Here is a 19,278-nt window from a genome sequence, read left to right as displayed (position 1 = left end):
GAAACACTTTTTTAAATCTTAAATGCTCAGATATGGAAGGATTATATTAGATGGAACTGAAACTGGCTAGAAGTGTTCAGTAAAAGATGCTGTAAAGTGGATTAAGAGGATTAATTTTAAGATAGTGTAAGTTCTCTTGGAGGAATGCAGCGAAAAAAAAACATAAATGCTATTAATTTTAAGAAAGTGAATCTTATATTGCACTGAAATGAAAAAAAAGGTTCCCAACTAAGAAACACATTCTCTGACTTGATTTTGCGGTGTCCACTTTGATCTTCTATAAACGTAATCTCGCTGTTAAACTAATGACTTAACCAAAGGAATTAATTCTTTTGATTTCCATTGCTAAAAATTATTTAATTCCAACGTATTTTTATGAAAAGGCAGTCAGAAGGCAAATTCTATATTTTAATAGCTTTTGAATTCTGAAAAGACAATATCAGCTGATACACCACGAAAGAAAATATTATTTATCATATCATTAGTATATGCAGAAGAACAAAAGTTCTTCTGATTTTCTTCTGATCTTCTGATTATGGCCTTCTACTTGAAGAAGTCGAACATAGTTTCAATCTGCACGTAGCATTGTGCAAAATAAGTTTGTTTCTCATTGCATCGATCGCAAACAGAGAGTCACAGTGCCTACTTCTCCACTGACGAGACCCTAATATGGATCGAAAGACGGTTTGGAGAACAATATACTTTTTAAATAAATGGCAGTATACTTCTCTATTGGAGCAGTGCTTTTAAAGTGCTTAATGAGTAATATTTGCAATTTAAAGTTCATAGTGCAATACTGGGGAAATTCGTGGTGAAGAGACTTCACGATAGGAAATCTATGCACTTAGCTCAGTACTGCACTCAGTGGCCAAAAAATTAGAGACCTTTTGCAACTGGCGTCAACGGTAATTAAACGTATAGTATGCAAATATAATTTTGCCATATGATATGATCACAGTCTCCTTGGTATCAGGAGATAGAGGGTGACGAAGATCCACGTAATGCGGACAGGTGAAAGGAACATGCTGCCAGTCTTCTGGGCTGCCACAGTTACAGAAGGGAGAATCAGATAGAGTAAACATAGCAAGGTTAGCGCGAAGGGAACCATGGCCAGTTAAAACAAATAAAGAGTATGGAGACTGGACAGACACATTTAGAATAGAATTCTATAACGAAAAACAACTGTGTCTTTAGAATAACGGGACGTCTTGTCGTTGCTCACGGCCCACTGTGGCTAAGTTGTGCAAAGAAAAGTGTCGAATGGGTAAAACCACCTCCGGCCGACAGAACTGTAAAGGATTGAGCGACGGGTGCAGCGCATTGTACGGGCTCAACGGCAGGTCACTGTGCGATAACTGACATCGCAATACAATATGGTGAATGCAAGAACAATGTACCAAATGATGATGAGCTGCACACTCAGACATGTAATAAATAAATAAATAAATTCTGTTTATACTCTGGGACGACCACACAGTCAGAGGAGTTTGCAACACGCTCGTTGATAGTCCAACGAGTGTGTTGGGTCGTTGGGAATGGAAACGAGTGTGATAGGTCGGATGAGTCCAACACAACAGAGTGATATGTAAAATTTCAAAGAAATTTTACATATCACTCTGTTAGAAAGATTTGTCGATCTTTCCCAAATTTCATTAAAATTGCATTGATAGAAATCTGGCAATTATTTATTTTTTTCAGACATATCATATAGGCTATACCATATATCGTAGCTGAAACACTGAATATTATTTTTGTTGCCATGAGATGGTTGAAGGAATGGATGCACAATGTGATGGATGTGAGGAGACAAACTTTATTTTGGAAATCTGTATAGCAAAAAAAAAAAAAAAAAAACGTTTGTTGTCAAATAAAGTATAATATCTCCTTGCCCCTTACTAAATACATTGGTGATTTTTTCTGCCAACTTTACTTCAACCACTTTTACATCCCACTAGGACTAGGTGGTCGTGCTCCACTTATACATATCGATAAATTCGTCTACCCAGTAACCTGTTTAAATGATGTTCACAAATTCTCTTTTGTATCATCTTTTAATTCAGAATATTACTCCACCAACATTTTTCCTATGACAGGAACTTGCTTTTAACTCACACCTTTCTAAAATAATGGAGAAATCCATTAACATCCGTATTTTATGCTGGTTTGAAAATCCTCACGTAATTAATTATCTAAAGTGCGAATTCCATCGCTATCAATCTGCAAGGGATCTAGCTTGTCACTCATCTTTGGAAAAATGCTATGGAAAAATTCAAAGAAACAAGCAATTTCTCTTCTTACTTCAGTATTTTGATTAAGAACAGCATAAAGGACTTCTTAGTAAGCTTACATAACTCCTGAGCCACCCTCTTTTTATGCCTCAGTGGTCACGTTTTCATCTCTTATCGTTCGCTTTGTATAATGAGGAGAGGTTTTTTGTATCTACAGTTTCTCAAAAAACAAAAAAAATGCTGGAGTATCACGAAAAGAGTATCTTTTCCTTTTTATCTACGAAAGCTGTTCAATAAAAAATGAACGTAATATTTCTTGAACAACCGTACTGCTTGCTATTTCTAGCTGAGCTGCGGAATTTACGACAAAAACCAAGCTGCATCACATAGCAACTGTGGAGTTGACTCGTATGGTGTGACCTTGGCAGCCGGTCAAGTTTATGCCTGTTCAGTTTCTCCTACATAACAATAGACGTGAGGAACAGTATGCTGCTCTCAAATTTTGTTTCCGTCCCAATAAAACATCAGCTGAAGCGTATGAAATGTTAAAAGAGGCTTATGGTGAATCTACGCTTTCATATAGCACAGCTTTCAGGTGGTTTGGAACGTTTAAAGATGGACGTGATTCAATCGGAAAAATTTGGCTGTCCTGGAGCTCCAACCACTGCTGTTCACTACAGAAGCAATAAACACTGCTTCTGTAATCGTAAGAGAAGATTATCATAACAGTAAGGCAACTGGCAGAGATAAAGTTGAGAATATCAGTGGAAAGCACGTACAATATTCTCCATGACTATTTTGGAGTGACTCCATGGTTCTCTATGACTATTATCACACGTGTGATATTTGCATATCACACGTGTTTATGCACACTGGGTTCCAAGACCACTCAAACCTGGGCAATAGCAAGTTCGCATGGTTTTGACGGATGGTTACTGAAGATGGGAAGTTCTGCACAAGGGGATGACGGCAGATGAAACAAAGCTTCATCATTTCGACCCAGAGAGTAAGCAACAAAGCTCTGTTTGGAACTCTGCGTCGTTGCCAAAACTGAAAAAAGCAAAAGTTGTGGCTTCTGCGTGAAAGGTTGTGGTCGTCCCTTTTTTTTGATATTCAAGGAATGGTTTACCAGCATGCTGTGCCATGTCATAAAACCGTTACTGGACCTTACTACAGAACTATACTGCACACTTTGCGAGATCGCATTCGTCGAAAACGACCACACTCATCACGCAGGCGAGTGGATGCTGCATCAAGACAATGCAAGACCTCACGTTTCTCGTACTGTCATGGAGCACTTCGCCAGAATTAATGTTAAATGTGTTCCTCATACGCTCTACAGTCCTAACTTCATATCCTGCGACTTTTGATGTGCAAACATCTTTGGCGGCATCTACTAAATTTCGAACGGTAGTAAAATCAATTTGTCACGATTTTGCAACGCAGAAATGATGTCATTTCCGTTTCAGAACAAAGAAAACGGAGTCGCGAGAGGAGATCGCACAAAGGATCATAGGAGGTAACCTTAGATGTGCTCAGAGTTAACATAAACCATCTGGTTGTGGAAAATGTTTATTATTCAGGGCATACACCACTTTAGGTAACTTTGAGCTAACCATTGCCACCCGTGGCAGAAACCTTTTGGTAACCGGAGAAATGGATATCTTGAGGGCAGTGATCTTGGATGTGCTCAGAGTTGACATAAACCAGCTCTGAGCATATCCAAGATCATTACATTACATGCGCTTCAGCTTTACCAGTTGAAGCGCATGTAATGTAGACGTTACAGTACCCGTCTGTATTACTGAAGAGGTTGTATATTTCCATCAAGAGGCGAATCATAAACATTTTTCCGCAACCAGATGGGCCGGTCAAGAAGTAGGAGATAAGAAACTCCAGATTACATGTATGAATAGAATCTTTTGCTTATTTTTTATTCCCAAAATTAAAGAGGCTGCGAGGAAAACGTTTCCGGTCGTCAGAAGAAATTGTAAAGGCATCGGTGGCGATTCTCAAACCCCTGCCAAATAATGGCTTCCACCATGTTTTTGAATAGACAGAAACGTGAGTAAGTGCATTCCATCAAATGGGAACTACTTTGAAAAGGACCATCGAAATATGGATGATTAATAAAGGTACGTTGGAAAAAAATAGTATGATCATTCTTTATTGAACAACCCTGGTATCAATGAATGTATTTCTCAAAAATTACGACCTACAGAAATTCAAGACGAATATTAACGACCATCCTACCATTAACGACTATGGATCCAAGTTTTGCTAAGGTAAGTAATCTATAATGTACATTCTTTGCGCTTGTGATAAATCGTGTTCTGAGAGAAAACTCACCTGAAACATTCTCTATTAACATTTTAATTGACTACTTGTCAGACAACCAAGAGTTTCCAATAGGGTTTAATGACCTTGTTAATTTTTATGGCTGTCCAAAACGCAAAACTTTATTGGAATATAGTTTACTGCCATGGATAAGTTAACGGTTGAGAAAACAAATGATGGTCGTTGATTGAATGATGGTCTTGAATTTCTGTAGGTCGTAATTTTTGGGAAATGCGTTCATAAGCTTATTCTAGATAACGGAAATAAAAGTAATAAAATTTGGCAATGTACGCAATGCTTTGTATTGCCTAACTTTTAGGCGCGTTCGATTTAAATTAACATAAATTAACAACATTTTTTTTCTTTTTCTGTAATTAATAACAGAGAAAAGTAATTATCTTGTTATTAGTTAATTGCGAATTAATTAATAATATATAAACGTAATTGTTCTCACATTACTGAACGTGCCTCACAGCTCAACGTTTTGTAATACTTTAAAAAAACAGCGGCCCCTTGGCTACTGGCCACGATGGGTTGTGTTATTGTTCGGCAATAAAGATTTGGTTTTTTTCCGCCTGGATGTTTAATAAAAATTTAAATGCAACATATATTTCACGGATCTGTGATTTAACAAAATAAACAAATAGCAACACCTTCCTCAGATCAAAGCGTGCTCTCAGCATTTTCGTAATGCACTTTACATATTTCATGAATTGAGGTTGTAAAATGTGCTTACTTGTGGTCCAAGTGTAGAGACCATATGAAGTTCCATTTTCTTCCCTTCGCATTCAGCCATCCAAAATATTAGCAGGCACTTATACAAGATTCGTGCAACCCAAAATTACATTGCTAATTTCTCTCAGTTTGGTGGCCACACGACATTCTTACAAAACCACATCCTTACAAAGTGCAAGTTTCTTCGCTATCAATCTTCAGGGAATTGGTGGCAACACTGTATTCCCCCTTATGCAGAACAGTGGTTTTAAGATTACACTTACACAAATTTATCCATACCAATTTGTTCCTGACGAAATCATCATAACATATTCCCTGTCAGTCGATTAAATAATCCTGAAGTGAACTACACTGGTGTGCAAAATTTAAGGACAAGTCAGGTTTTCACCTGTAACTTCTCATAAGAGTGGCCTGGATATGGGAAAAACATACCAAAGGAACCTCGTGAGGTACAGAAATGATGAAGGAAATAACACCGACACAACAACGGAAACAAAACGTACAGAGGGACTTTATTCAAAAATGGTAACATAGCACTGGCTGCCATGATACAGATGCATCACTGCCAAAGATGGAACAAAGGGAAGAGGTGGTCCTCAATAGGAGATATGGCCACCCCCCAATGTCGATGCAGGTTTTGCACCGCCTGTCCATACTTAGAACAATGTTGTTGATAAGTTCTTGCGTAACATCGTCCATTCCTCTGTCAGTGCCATCTTCAGCTGGTGAACATTTTCTGGTGGGTGTGGACGTGCCACTAGGCGTCTCCCAAGAGCTTCCCTTATATGTTCGATGGGATTTAGATCGACCGAACGGGCAGGCCAATCCATATGAACAATGTCCTCACTTTCCAAAAGCATATCAATAGCTGCAGTGCGATGGGGTGTGGCGTTATCATCCATAAACACGAACTCGGGGCCAATGGCACCTCGGAACAGACGCACAAGAGGAAGGATTACCTCAGTACAGTAGCGTGCACAGGTTACAGAACCGCCTTCCAGTATCTGGAGTTGTGTACGTTCATCCAAGATAACGCCTCCCCAGACGAGAATACCTCGACGGCCATATCTATCCCTTTCAGTGATGTTTGCGGGGTGATATCGTGTGCCAACCTCTCACCAGATTAGCTGACGTCCAGAATCGCTGCTGAGACTGAATATACTCTCATCAGTAAAGAATACCTTAAGTAAAGATTTTGTGGTTGTGACCTTTAGAAATAGTATTGGTCCCTAAGTTTTGCACACCAGTGTATTAGCTGAAGTGAACTTTTATCTTCTTCTCATATATATTGTGTGACCAAAGGTTTTCAGGCACACAGACAAGTAGTTTCAAAAAGGGCTTTTAATTCCAAAACCATATACATAGTAAGAGCGTTTTGGCGTGTATGACAATCTCAATCCTCCTTAGCATACTTTCTTTCAACTTCCGTAGGTGTCGGCTGTAATCCGCTTCCATTCTACCTGCAAAACAACTGCCAGAACCAGTTTAGAAACAGGCCACTTTAGCAGCAGGCTAATCAGGTGCTCTAGTTCGTCCCACATGTGTTATTTTCAGTTAAGGTCAGTCCAAATTTTTTAGTGTCATTGTACACAAAGCAGTCCCTGTTTGATCAAGACCCTGTCGCTGATAGTGACATGGTCCAGTTTCTATGGTATTGCCACAGGTACGTAGCACATAATTAAAAAAATAATAATCATAAAAAAGAAAAAGAGTCATATTAAGGCCACTCGGGGATCAACTCATCTGACTCATCTCGAAAATCAACTCATATGTATTGTCTATAAACTGCATGTGTTCTCGTCGATTTGTCTGTTTTTCTTGGAGTCCTGCTACTGTCCGTGCCTGAACCAACTAACTCAGCCACGGAGTGAAAAAGCCCATAAAAGTTCTCATCACTGTTGGGATTCGAACCCGGGTCTTTTCCACCCAGTGTGGAGAGAATGGTGATTATAACTACTGTGCTACGTGCGCGCAGACAAGTACTATATAAGTGCCCAAACGTCCAAGTAGGTCATGGACTTAGTGATTTCGGGCACTGCCACCAACAGGTCCACTGACCTAACCCCATATCATCAGGCCGCCTCCAACAAACTTTCTGGTTAAAACTACACACTCCGACAGGAATCAACTTGTAGGCAGTATCCACACCCAAACATGTCCATCGGAATGTAGCGAGATTCCTCATTCCATGGCATTTTCTGTCATTGTTCTACAGTCCGTGAACGTCGGGATCGATACCTCTCCAAAACGTCCTCTTAATGATCATGATATTATGTTTATGCATAGTTGCCATGCCATTGAACTCAACGCTATGGAGCTTCCTACGGATGGTTGACGTACTGACGAACGTTCTGTTGCCTCTTGGACTAACTCCATGTTTTTTTTTTTTTTTTTTTTTTTTTTTTTGCAGAGAACATGTATGAGACACGATCTATCCTCTTTATGGTTCGTCGAATACGTTCTGTGAATTTACAAGATAATTCAAACATTTTCCATTATTCTGTCTCCTAGGTCTTCCACCTTTGAATAATATCTGCCATTGTGATTTTAAGTGGTTCTGACGTGTTGCAGTTGCCACACACACCGTTTACTGATATGGCATCAAACCAACACCAGCACTGTAATTCTAAGTTCAAACCCAGGAGGAATTATATTGGTTTCTAAGGTACCGCGGCGGTACAGGCAGAACCACGATATTAAAATCGGTATGTCTTAGTTGAGACGCATGCGCATTGTACGTCAAGCACAGTACACAGTATTGATGGAGAGGATGTTGGAATACTTTGATCGTGTAGTGTATAATCGGCATGCTGTTTGAAGAAATTAGATTTTAGACTAACTGTAAATACCTCTGAAGTGAATATACACACGCAATTTTATAACACTATTCGTTTTCACTTTTTTACCTTCCAGGATGATATATATATTTTTTATTTATTTTTTATTTTATTTCATTATTATTTCTTTTCAGATTGTCAACTAAACATTTGCAAGCATGGAAAATGCAGTTCCATCAATGAGGAACCAGGATACTGGTGTGAATGTGAATCAGGTTATTATGGTGATGTCTGTGATAAATTTGATCCTTGTTCCCTTGCTCCGTGTGAAAATTTTGGAGTGTGTCGCAATATATCTGACAACAAGTATAAATGTGACTGCCTGTCTGGATTTTCTGGTCAAAATTGCAGTGATTTCAATCCATGCGCTCTTCGACCTTCGCCTTGCTTAAATGGTGGACGTTGTGAAAATATAGCGAGTCACAAATATCAGTGTTATTGTGCCAGAGGTTATTATGGGAAAACATGTCAGCATTTTGATCCCTGTTCTTCAAAACCATGTTTAAATAATGGAATCTGTCAAAACGTATCGCAAACAGAATATCTTTGCAAGTGTCCATCTGGCTATTCAGGTAAGGTATTTAAGCTAAAAATGTGGCATGTTGGAGAAGTAACATTTAATTTCTAGAATACAGATTATTGTACTCTAGATTTTGTAAATTATTATTTATGTATTATCTCTCTATACATTAAAAAAGTTTACCTCCTAGTAAATTATTAATTATTTATTTAGCCTTTAATAACAATACATGGTAACTTAACTCCGAATCTGAAGTTTTTCATCAAAAAAGTCGAATCTCCTAAAAAACGCACACACATCATATATTTGCTTCATAGCCTTAATTGTTTGGAGCCTAACACCTCCACAACTACCACCAAAATCCTCATCGCAAATTCAGTGAAGTTTCCCTACAAGATATAGAAAATATCCTCCCAGTAGACATTTATGACTGGCACAGAAATTTTATTTGTTCGGTTTGTTCTTTGCCGCATGACAGAACAAAAACTGGAGGGTTGAGTGTAATTGATGGAACAGAGGAAATCGTAAGGACAGCTTTTTCTCGAATCCCAGAAAATCAATATATTGAGCTATTCGCATCTAACAGTATCCTGTCCTGCTGTACGGTGAATTTTGAGAAACTGATCGAGCATAACCGGAAACTCCAAATACTGCTAGCCATTACGGAAAACAACGAGCGGACATCACAATTTCTTCATCAACTTTTTGACACAGATGGACAAAAAAAGGTTTCATCGACCACTACATTTTTATTAATAATACATAGTAAATACATAGTATTAATACACCTAGTAAATAATACATAAATAGTAATAGTATTCACCATATAGTGCAAGGAAGCACCAGACTTTTGCTGCACTGGCAAAAAAAAAAAAAACAGAAAGAAAAAACCAACCAAATAATAGATAAATACAAATGATATGCTTCACGCAGGTAAGTATCCAATTGACCTTTGATTTTATTCGAACTATAAGCCCTAACTACCTGCGAGGACAACTTGTTCCAGCTATCACCGACTACATTGGCTAAAAGAAAACTTATCACAAGTTAATCTAAAGCAGTGCAGAACCTAGATATTTTCGCACCACAGGCAGAAAGATTTTTCGGCGCCCCTTTACTAAGGATATATATATATTTTTTTTTTTTTTTTTTTTCTCATGATTTCTAAAATTTAGCGCCGTGGGCAAGGGCCGTGCTGGCTTGTGCCTTAATCCGGCACTGTCTAAACCTCAAGCCCTGTAATTCAATTTATGACTCCTAGTTCTGGAATTCTTTAGAACAATGAGCATTCCAACTTCATTCATTATACTGACCTCTCTCACAGCCTTATAAACCTCAATCAGGTCGACTGGTTACCAAGCTCCGTAGCTCACATAATCGAGTCTTTCTTCATATGATCGTCCTGCCGATCTCACAATTCCAGTTGCCTATCTTTGAACCTTTACAAGAAGCTCGATGTCTTTTTTTCAGATGAGATAGTAGTGTAGTAGTGGCATGTGCTGCAAGAAAGCAAGTGTATGAGCTTATGCAGCATCAGTCAGAAAAAAAAAAAAAAATTCACACAACCATTCCCTCTAAATGTTTGTCCAGTTCCTCCTTAAATTTATTTAACCTATCAAATTCCACAACGACAGATGGAAGTTTGTTCCAGCAATTAACCACCCGCTGGCTAAAGGCAAATTTCCGCACATCTATTCTACATCTGTCTTTCGTTAATTTTAATTTATGCTCCCTTAGGTTCGTAATCTGAACAAGTGGAAAAATTCCTTCAGAATTCAGCGTGCTCAATCCATTCAAGGCCTTATACACCTCAATCAGATCACCGCACAGGTGCCTTGTCTCCAGCCATTGCAATGTGCAGAACTTAAGCCTCTCTTAGTAAGACGATCCCTTCATTCCCCTCACCAATCTTGTTGCCCTTCTCTGTACACGCTCAAGCAAATCTACATCCTTCCTAAAATGAGGCCCCCAGACCTGTACGCAGTACTCAAGGCGTGGCCTGAATATATTGACTTATACAGAGGGACAATCACCTCCTTTTCCCTGCTAGAAAAATTCCTATATATCATTGCTCAGAAAATTTCATATCTGACTGCACAATTGCTTCCAGGTCTTTTTCATTTTCTACCAACTTAAGTGTAGTACCACACAGTTGGTCCGTTTCTCCGGGGTTACTTCTACCCATATGCAGTACTTTGCATTTGTCAAGGTTAAACTTCAGTTGCCACTTCTCAGTCCATCTGCCCAAATTTTCTAGATCCTGTTGCAGTAACACACTGCCATTACTGTCATTAACAACCCTGCCAACCTTTGTATCATCTGCAAACTTCGACATTAAGCCTGATCAATATCATTGATATATATACAAAACAACAGTGGACCCAACACCGAACCCTGTGGGACTCCACTAATAACATTAGTCCACGAAGCGCAGCACCCATTGATTACCACCCTCTGTCTTCAACTCAACTTACCCTTAATACCATTCTGCTCCAATTTGTACAGTAGTCTTCCATGCACAACAATGTCAAAAGCTTTCCTGAAATTCAAGTATATAATGTATCAAAATTATTTTTTGCGTCCAGTTCCTTTATAACCACATCATAATGCCCTATCAAATTTGTCAGACAAGGCTTTCTCTTAACAAACCCATGCTGTGTCTGAATTATTACTCCAGACTTGTCTATATGATCCTGCAATGCATTTTTAACCAGTGACTCCATTATTTTACCCGGAACAGAAGTTAAACTAACTGGTCTGTAATTACTCGTGTCACCCTTCGATCCCCCTTTGTGAATTGGGGATACATTTGCACATCTCCAGTCCGTGGGGACCTCCCCTGAGTCCAAGGATCCTCTCATAATTATGGCTAAGGGTTTGCTTACTTCATTTGCTTCCTACTTTAATATAACTGGATAGATCCCATCCAACCCAGGTTCCTTTCTTATGTTTAACTTCAACAATTTCTCCTCAAATTTGCTCTCAGTTATTTCAAAATCATTAAGCACCTTGCTACAATTTGATAACATGCTGACATTTTCAAACCTTAATAACTCCTCATGTGTGAATGTAGATGCAAAATACTCATTCATTTTGTTTGCTATCTGAGCAAGATCATCAAGAGTCGAACCCTCGATATCAAGTGGACCAATCAGATTCATCCCCTTCCTTTTATAGTTTATATATGTAAAGAAATCCTTGCTGTTTTTCTTAGCGTCCTTTGCCAAAGATTTCTCGTAATCTGCCTTCGCCTGCCTAACTTCCTTTGTGACTTGATTACAGACGGGCTGAGAGGTGGCAAATGAAGTTTAATATTGACAAATGTAAAGTTCTACATATGGGAAACAGTAACCCCAGAGCAACGTATCAACTCTGTCGTACTACGCTTATCGTGGTAGAGAATGAAAAGGACTTGGAGGTAATTGTGCAGGCAGATATGAAGTTTTCTGAGCAGTGCAGACGGGCTGCAAGTGTAGCTCATGGTGTCTTGTCAATGATATACAGGAATTTTTCTAGCAGGGACAGGGAAGTGATTATCCCCTTGTATAAGGCAATGGTCAGGCCACACCTTGAGTACTGTACACAGGTCTGGAGGCCTCATTTCAAGAAGGATGTAGAGCTGCTGGAACGAGTTCAGAGAAGGGCAAGATTAGTGAATGGGAACAAATGGTTGCTCTTACGAAGAAAGGCTTAAGTTTTGCAAATTACACTGTCTAGAGACTAGGCACCGACGAGGTGATCGGATAGAGGTGTATAAAGCCTTGAATTGTTTGATCATGCTCAGTGCCGATGGGATTCTTCCTCTTGCTCAGAATAATCACCTGAGAGGGCATAAATTCAGATTGAGGAAAGACAGATGTAGGATAGATGTGTGGAAGTTTGCCTTTAGCCAGCGGTTAGTTGGTTGTTGGAACAGACTTCTATCCCTTGTTGTGGAAGTTGATAGCCTAAATAAATTTAAGGCTCAGCTGGAGAGGTATTTCGAACGAACGGAGGGGTGAAATGGGAATGTTTTTTTTTTTTTTTTTTTGGCTGATGCTGCATAAGCTTGCTTTCTTGCATCATATGCCTCTGCTAATGCTAATGCTAATGCTACAGACTAGCTTATATCTGCCATAGGCTTCCCAGTCGCTTGATAATTTATATGCATCCCATGCATTTTTCTTCTCTGCCACGAGTCCCATTAGTTCATTTGATAACCATTTAGGCCTAAATCTTGAACAATATTTCTTAATAGGTATGAAACTTTTAGTAGCTTCTACGATTAATTCCTTGAATGCTTCCCACTTAGAATTTGCTGTTGGTAACATCATCAGTTGATCCCACTGTACAGAATTTAAAAACTGTCGGAGACCACTGTACGCACCTTTACGGAAGCAAAAACCCTTTCCTTTACCCCTGATGGCAATTAAATCTTTAAGTAAATCCCACATGGCGCCTCCGGAACCAGGTGGGAAGGAGCAGCAGTGCGTAGCACACACTTCTTGATTAGACCGGGGTTCGAGCCCGTCACCACCAAATACGGAGGATGCGGAAAGGTCAGGGAATGACCACCGCACATCCCCGACCAATATGGCCTTAGTTTTTTTTTTTTTTTTTTTATGAGAACCCCAAACACGAGAGGTATTAGAACCTATAGTACTTAGTACCGTGCTTGGGTTGGAGGTTGAGAAGACGAAAGAAGATATTTGTTGACATTTGACTTGAACTTCTGTAGATTGTAATTTTCAGGAAATACGTATGAAGGAAGGTTGTTCCAAAAAACGGCAGTTGAATGAATAAATGAGGAAGATGAAAAGTTGGTTCTGTGGGTTTGAAGTTGGACAGTAAATAGATGTTGGCTGGTGGCGGCACGTGTTCGGACTGTTTTGAAAGAGAGAGCGGGAATTATAGAAGCCAATTCAGAAGTAGCAGAAACAGTACGTCTATGAGAAATCGAGTGGAGAGACTCTGTTAGAGATGAATCATTAATTAACCTAACTGCCCTCTTCTGAATGGAATCAAGGAGCCTGAGAGAGGTTTTGGGGGCACCACCCCAGATGTGGGAACAATATTCCAAGGCAGGACGGATTTGCGATTTATATAGAGTGAGCAGCTGTTTGGAAGAAACGTAACGCCGAGAGCGAAAGAGAAAACCAAGTTTTTTAGATGCAGAGGAAGCAATATTTGTAAAGTGCTTGTGCCAAGAGAGATTAGAAGTCAGGGTAATCCCCAAAAGAGATATATCATTTTGCCTAGAAATCGGAGTGTCACCAAATATAAGCATAGGAGCGGAAGAATCCTTTTTGCGAGATATAAGACAAGACTGAGTTTTAGAAGGGTTGAAATCAACTAAGTTGTCTTTGCCCCACTGGAGAATTACCTGAAGATCGGCATTTAAGGAATTGGCAGCAGATTTTCGAGAACTTGAAGCTGATTGAGCAGGACAAGGTTTCTCAAAATGGAAAGTAGAATGCAATGTGCTATCATCGTCACAACTATGGATAGGATTTCCAGTCAGTGGAAGAAGGTCATTAATATACAAGAGGGGGAAAGAACTGAACCTTGGAGGACACCAGCATTAGTGGAGAAGTTAGAAGACAGAGAGCCATCTATCATCACCCTCAGTGAGCGATCAGAGAGAAAACTGGATAACCAATTACTAAAAACAGTTGGCAAACCATAAGATGGAAGCTTGTTTAGAAGACCTTTATGCCAAACACGATCAAAAGCCTTTGAGATGTCAAGAGCAACTACTTGTGTTTCACCGAACCTTTCCATTGAATTAGTCCATAAATGGGTAACATAAGCCAGAATATCACCAGTGGATCGACACTGACGGAATCCATACTGACGATCGTTGATCAGACGGAAGGTTTCTAGGTAGTTTAAGAGTTGGCGGTTAATTGATTTCTCCATTACTTTAGAAAAAGTAGAAGTAATTGCAATGGGACGATAATTGGATGGGAGGGATTTGTCACCCTTTTTAGGAACTGGCTGGATATGAGCAAATTTACAAGCAGAAGGAAAAACACCTTTGGAATAAGAAAGTGAAAAAAGGCGGCAAAGAATAGGAGTAAGTTCAGGAGCACAAGTTTTGAGAACAAGTGGAGAAATACCATCAGGACCTGGAGCTTTCTTAGCATCAAGATTCATCAAAATCCTTCTGATGTCCTTTTGACGGAAGACCACAGGAAGCATTGAATGGAGCGTGTTAGGAATGGTGAGAGGTGTTTTACCAAGATCATTAATACATGAGCTGGAAGAAAAATGGGATGCTAGCAGGTCAGCTTTATCCTTGGCTGAAGTGACAACAGAACCATCTGGTTTGGACAGAGGTGGGAGCAGAGACGGGCAAAAGTTGCGGCCAATAGCTTTGGCAAGAGACCAGAATGCTCGGCTACCATTAGGGCAAGAAGCAAGTTTTCTACTCTTAGCCTGTTCAAACTCTAGTTTGGACTGATTAATAACTGCTTTACAATTGTTGCGAGCTTTGGTGTAGGCAGAAAATGAAACTGAAGAATTAGAAACAAGCCAATTACGATATGCAACATTCTTCTCTTGGACAGCCTTAGCACATTTATTGGAAAACCAAGGTTTAGATAAAGGACGAGATCTTAAAGTGGAGTGTGGGATAAAGGATTCCATTCCTGCAAGAATAATTTCACTGACACGATCTGAGCAAACGTTGACATCAGAAGTTTTGAAACAGTAATCAGACCAAGGAAAAGAAGAAAAGAAGTCTCGCAGGTCATCCCATTTTGCATTCTTGTAATGCCAAACAATACGAGGTTGGGAATAGCCATGAGATAAAGGTTCCATTGGAGAAGAGACAATCACCAAGTTGTGATCTGAAGTGCCTAAAGGACCTCTCACTTCGACCTTGTACTTAGAAGGGTTGTTTGTGAGAAAAAGATCAAGCGTGTTGGCTGTATGATTAGGATTGTCCGGTATTCTTGTAGGTAAATGAACAATCTGTGCTAGGTCATTAGTAATTGCAAAAGCCTCAGCATCTCGACCTGCTGGGTCGGTGTGACTAGAAAATGGAAGCCAGCTGGAGTTGTGAACGTTAAAATCACCAAGGAAAATTACCTCACTGTTAGGAAAGTTAGACTGGAGAAAGTCAAGTTGCAAAGAGAGGAAGTCAAAGAGCTCCAAGTGATTAGTGGAGTTGGGAGAACAGTAGAGACAACAGATGAATTTGACACAATGAGGTAGAGAGATTTTAAGCCAGAGAAGATCAAAGAGAGGAGATTCCAAATTGCCAAGTCTCTGACAGGGAATATCAGAACGGACATATGCACAAGTACCACCTTTGAGGCGAAAGGAATCATACAGCAAATAATTTGGACATCTGAGATGAGAAATAGTTGAATCAACTGATAACTGGGATTCAGTCAGAAAAAGTACATGGGGTTTGGAAGACTGCAAGTGGAAATGGACATCGTTGAGATTGGAATTAAGACCACGTATATTTGTGAAATGAATTAGGAAGTCCTTGGGAGGTTTAGATCTTTTCGCAGATAAGCTTGCTCTATTATTTTGACAATTCATGGTGTATTCAATAGTAAGAAAAAGTGGGTGGGACATGCTGTATGAAGTAATGAAATTTTTGGATATGGCGTACATGTGGTAAGAATATACCCAGATCCTTGACATAACGTGGCCTCGACAATGCTCCCCGCATACACACTACTCGGACTCCCTCCAGTCACTATCTGGCAGAGTAGAGGTAGCAAGATTATACACTAGCTGATCCGGAAGCCTCCTAGAGAGTTACCAATAGGTTTGGTCCGGTGTACTATCTAGCGGCCGGTCTGCAAACACCGTTTTAGAGCTGTACCCTCGAAATGTAAGGAATATTGGATCTCGCCACGACAGTCATCATAACCTCCAAAATCATCAATCATACTGCATGATGGAAGAGATAGGGAAGGGTTGGCCGGAACTTAGCTCTAGAGACTAAACATGGGTTCCACCACTTCAAGCCTCAGTTGCTAATGCTCCTAAAAACCAAATAACAAACAACAATAACAAATCCCACATCAGTACACTGTGATCACTGCCACCTAGTGGTTCCTTTATCTGCAAATTCTTAATACACGAATGATCAATGCTGATTAGCAGATCAAGAGTATTACCCTCTCGAACATGCTGCTGCATGTTCGAGCGGTCTCCATACTTCAATACGGTATTCCAAATGTAGTGTTATAGTTGCCTTATATAGTGAGTTTCGTTTAAGCTACTAAGGCATCGTGTAATCTATCTAAGGGTAGTGTTCGATAAATCATCGAAAAGGCACCATGGGCTTTCACCATGGAAAAAGATGTCCTTAAAAACTGTCATATTAGGTCCACCGGAACCTATCACGGAAATATACACGATGTTTTGTGCATAACCCCCAGGGGCTCACATCTGGTGAGTATGGGCTTGGCACACCCAGGGTCCTGAGCTGGATAACATCATTCTTCTCTTTCTTGGTGATTCTCTTCTATTTCTGACCCCCCCCATCCCCTCTCTCTCTCTCTCTCTCTCTCTCTCTCTCTCTCTCTCTCTCTCTCTCTCTCTCTCAGGGGTAACTCAGAATTTTTTTTTTTTTAGGCTGATGCAGTAAAAGCCTCAGGCTTCCTTGCACCATATGGCTAATAATAATAATAATAATAATAATAATAATAGAAAACCTCGTATATTATATTTTCATGAGTTGGGAGGAATGGGTTGGACAGCGACGATAACCATTGTACTAGGCACGATGGTGTACGGTATGCTTCAAAATGGCATAAAACAAATGTAGGAGCATATTCTATAACTAAATTTAAGGTAAAGGTTCTGATAAACATATACAGGTTGATCATTTAATTTGCGAAATGGACCTGCTTTAATTTTTTTATATTTGTCGCTGAGGTCTGCGACTTTTCGAATTACCGACTCTCTAAATTCATTGCAAGCTAAAGAGCCCGTTGGATAGTTTTCAGCAGTGGCATAATGTAGGCAATGCGATGCATTTGGGCCCACTGCCCTCCTGCCCAAAACAGAAAAAAAAAAGTAAAAATTTAAGTTTTTTAGTTCTGTTTATGACAAAATTTATTATATCTACGAACAATATGTTTTTTTTTTTTTTTCACAAGGAGCATGTTAGCTGCACAGCACAAGTAAAACTGCAGTGAATAAAGGTGAAATCGTATTAGCATAGCTGCTGCTTCCAGGGCAATTTTTAAGGATTTTTATATTTTTTTCAAAACAAATATTTTCGGGGGGGGGGGGAAGAAACCATACTAAACTTTGCATTGGGGCTCACTTTTTCTAGTTAAGAAACTGCTTCTCATCCATTCCTTTGTGAAGACCTACATGGGTTAACTGTCCTCGCAGAATAGGACAGCGACTTAGACTTTTTATAGAACTGGACACATAGCATTCTAAATCAACTACCATTCCACCTGACAATAAACAGAGAATACCTAACCAAAACTATCCACAGATAATCGAGTGTAACATCAGTAGCTTCTAACTTGTGAAGAACATAGAGAAAACAAACTGAAGCGCAATAAACCTGTTATACAACCACTGTCATCTAGCTTCAGAACGAATAAGCAGAAGGAAGTTATACTTGTACGTCTGAGTTTTGGACATACGAATGCTACTCATGACTATCTACTAAAAGGCGAGAAATAGCCTCAGTGACCTAGATATAATAGGCTACATGACATCATGAACATCCTTCTAGATTGTCCTAGTTATGCACGAGAACAATAAATGATCCTATCTCCTAGAATCTATCGCTAACACATGTCTTAAGTGACAGTTCAAAAATCATGAAAGCGTTCTCCTTCCTAAAGATCATCAACATGTGTCATGGTCTCTAAGTAAACCATTACAAAAATTCTTTGTTTAAACTACTAGTAAGCTTTTTACGACATAAGCATGGCGAACTATAGTCATAGTTGCTGAGGTGTTGGTCAAATAAACAAACATTCCTTTCCGAAATACTGTAATCTCCTTCAAAATCTATAGACTAGTATGTAACCTTGTATCTTCACGATACTACTAAGTACAGTTTTGTGGGAAACTGCTCGCACCGTCTAACAGTGTCCACTATGTCAGACTAGTGCCATCGATTAACCCGCTCTTAGAATCACTCCCCTAAGCCATTTCTTGAAAAGTCTTTGAGAGTGGTCGTTGTGGCCACTGATTCTTTACCTTTAATTCACCTAATCTACTAGCAAATTACAATTCTCTTCATATATGTAACTTTTCAACATAGTGTTCTTTGGAATCAGTACGTTTTTGCCACTGATGCTGCAATGCGTTGATTCCAGCTGCACAGAAAATTTTCTCTTGAATCTCTAGGAATCCATTCACTGCAGAAATTAAGTCACGTCAGTGGGAAAATGGATGCCAACTAGGTATTTTTTTTTTCTTTTTTAATGTGAGGGATGGTCCTAGATTTCAGAGTCGCATTCGTGCAGTGCAGCCATGCCAATGACAGACTCTTAAAGAGACTCATTGTCCTTGTGAAACAAGGAACGTTTTCTGAGTTTTCCTTGGCGTTTGTCTTTGACGTTTTCGCGCAAACGCCAAAAAAGTTCCTCATAATATACTCCTGTGACTACCTGTCCTCTCCGAAAGTAATCCACTAGCAACA

At 39.5% G+C, this 19,278-nt stretch overlaps 1 protein-coding gene across 1 annotated transcript in view; it reads left to right on the top strand.

The window, feature by feature from the left end:
- The window catches only part of LOC150090339 (uncharacterized), a 336,582-nt gene that overhangs the window by 209,188 nt on the left and 108,116 nt on the right, over nt 1–19,278 (top strand). Inside the window, exon 5 of the mRNA XM_090390273.1 lies at nt 8,272–8,709. Within this exon, the coding sequence (XP_090246399.1) occupies nt 8,272–8,709 (438 nt within the window). The remainder of the gene's footprint in view (nt 1–8,271; nt 8,710–19,278) is intronic.

Source organism: Mastigoproctus giganteus, chromosome 2 (genome assembly GCF_048544385.1).
Source record: "Mastigoproctus giganteus isolate SK-2022 chromosome 2, ASM4854438v1, whole genome shotgun sequence".
NCBI classification, from domain to species: domain Eukaryota; kingdom Metazoa; phylum Arthropoda; class Arachnida; order Uropygi; family Thelyphonidae; genus Mastigoproctus; species Mastigoproctus giganteus.
Note: the sequence above shows the minus strand (reverse complement) of the source record. Positions and strands in the feature narration are given on the sequence as shown.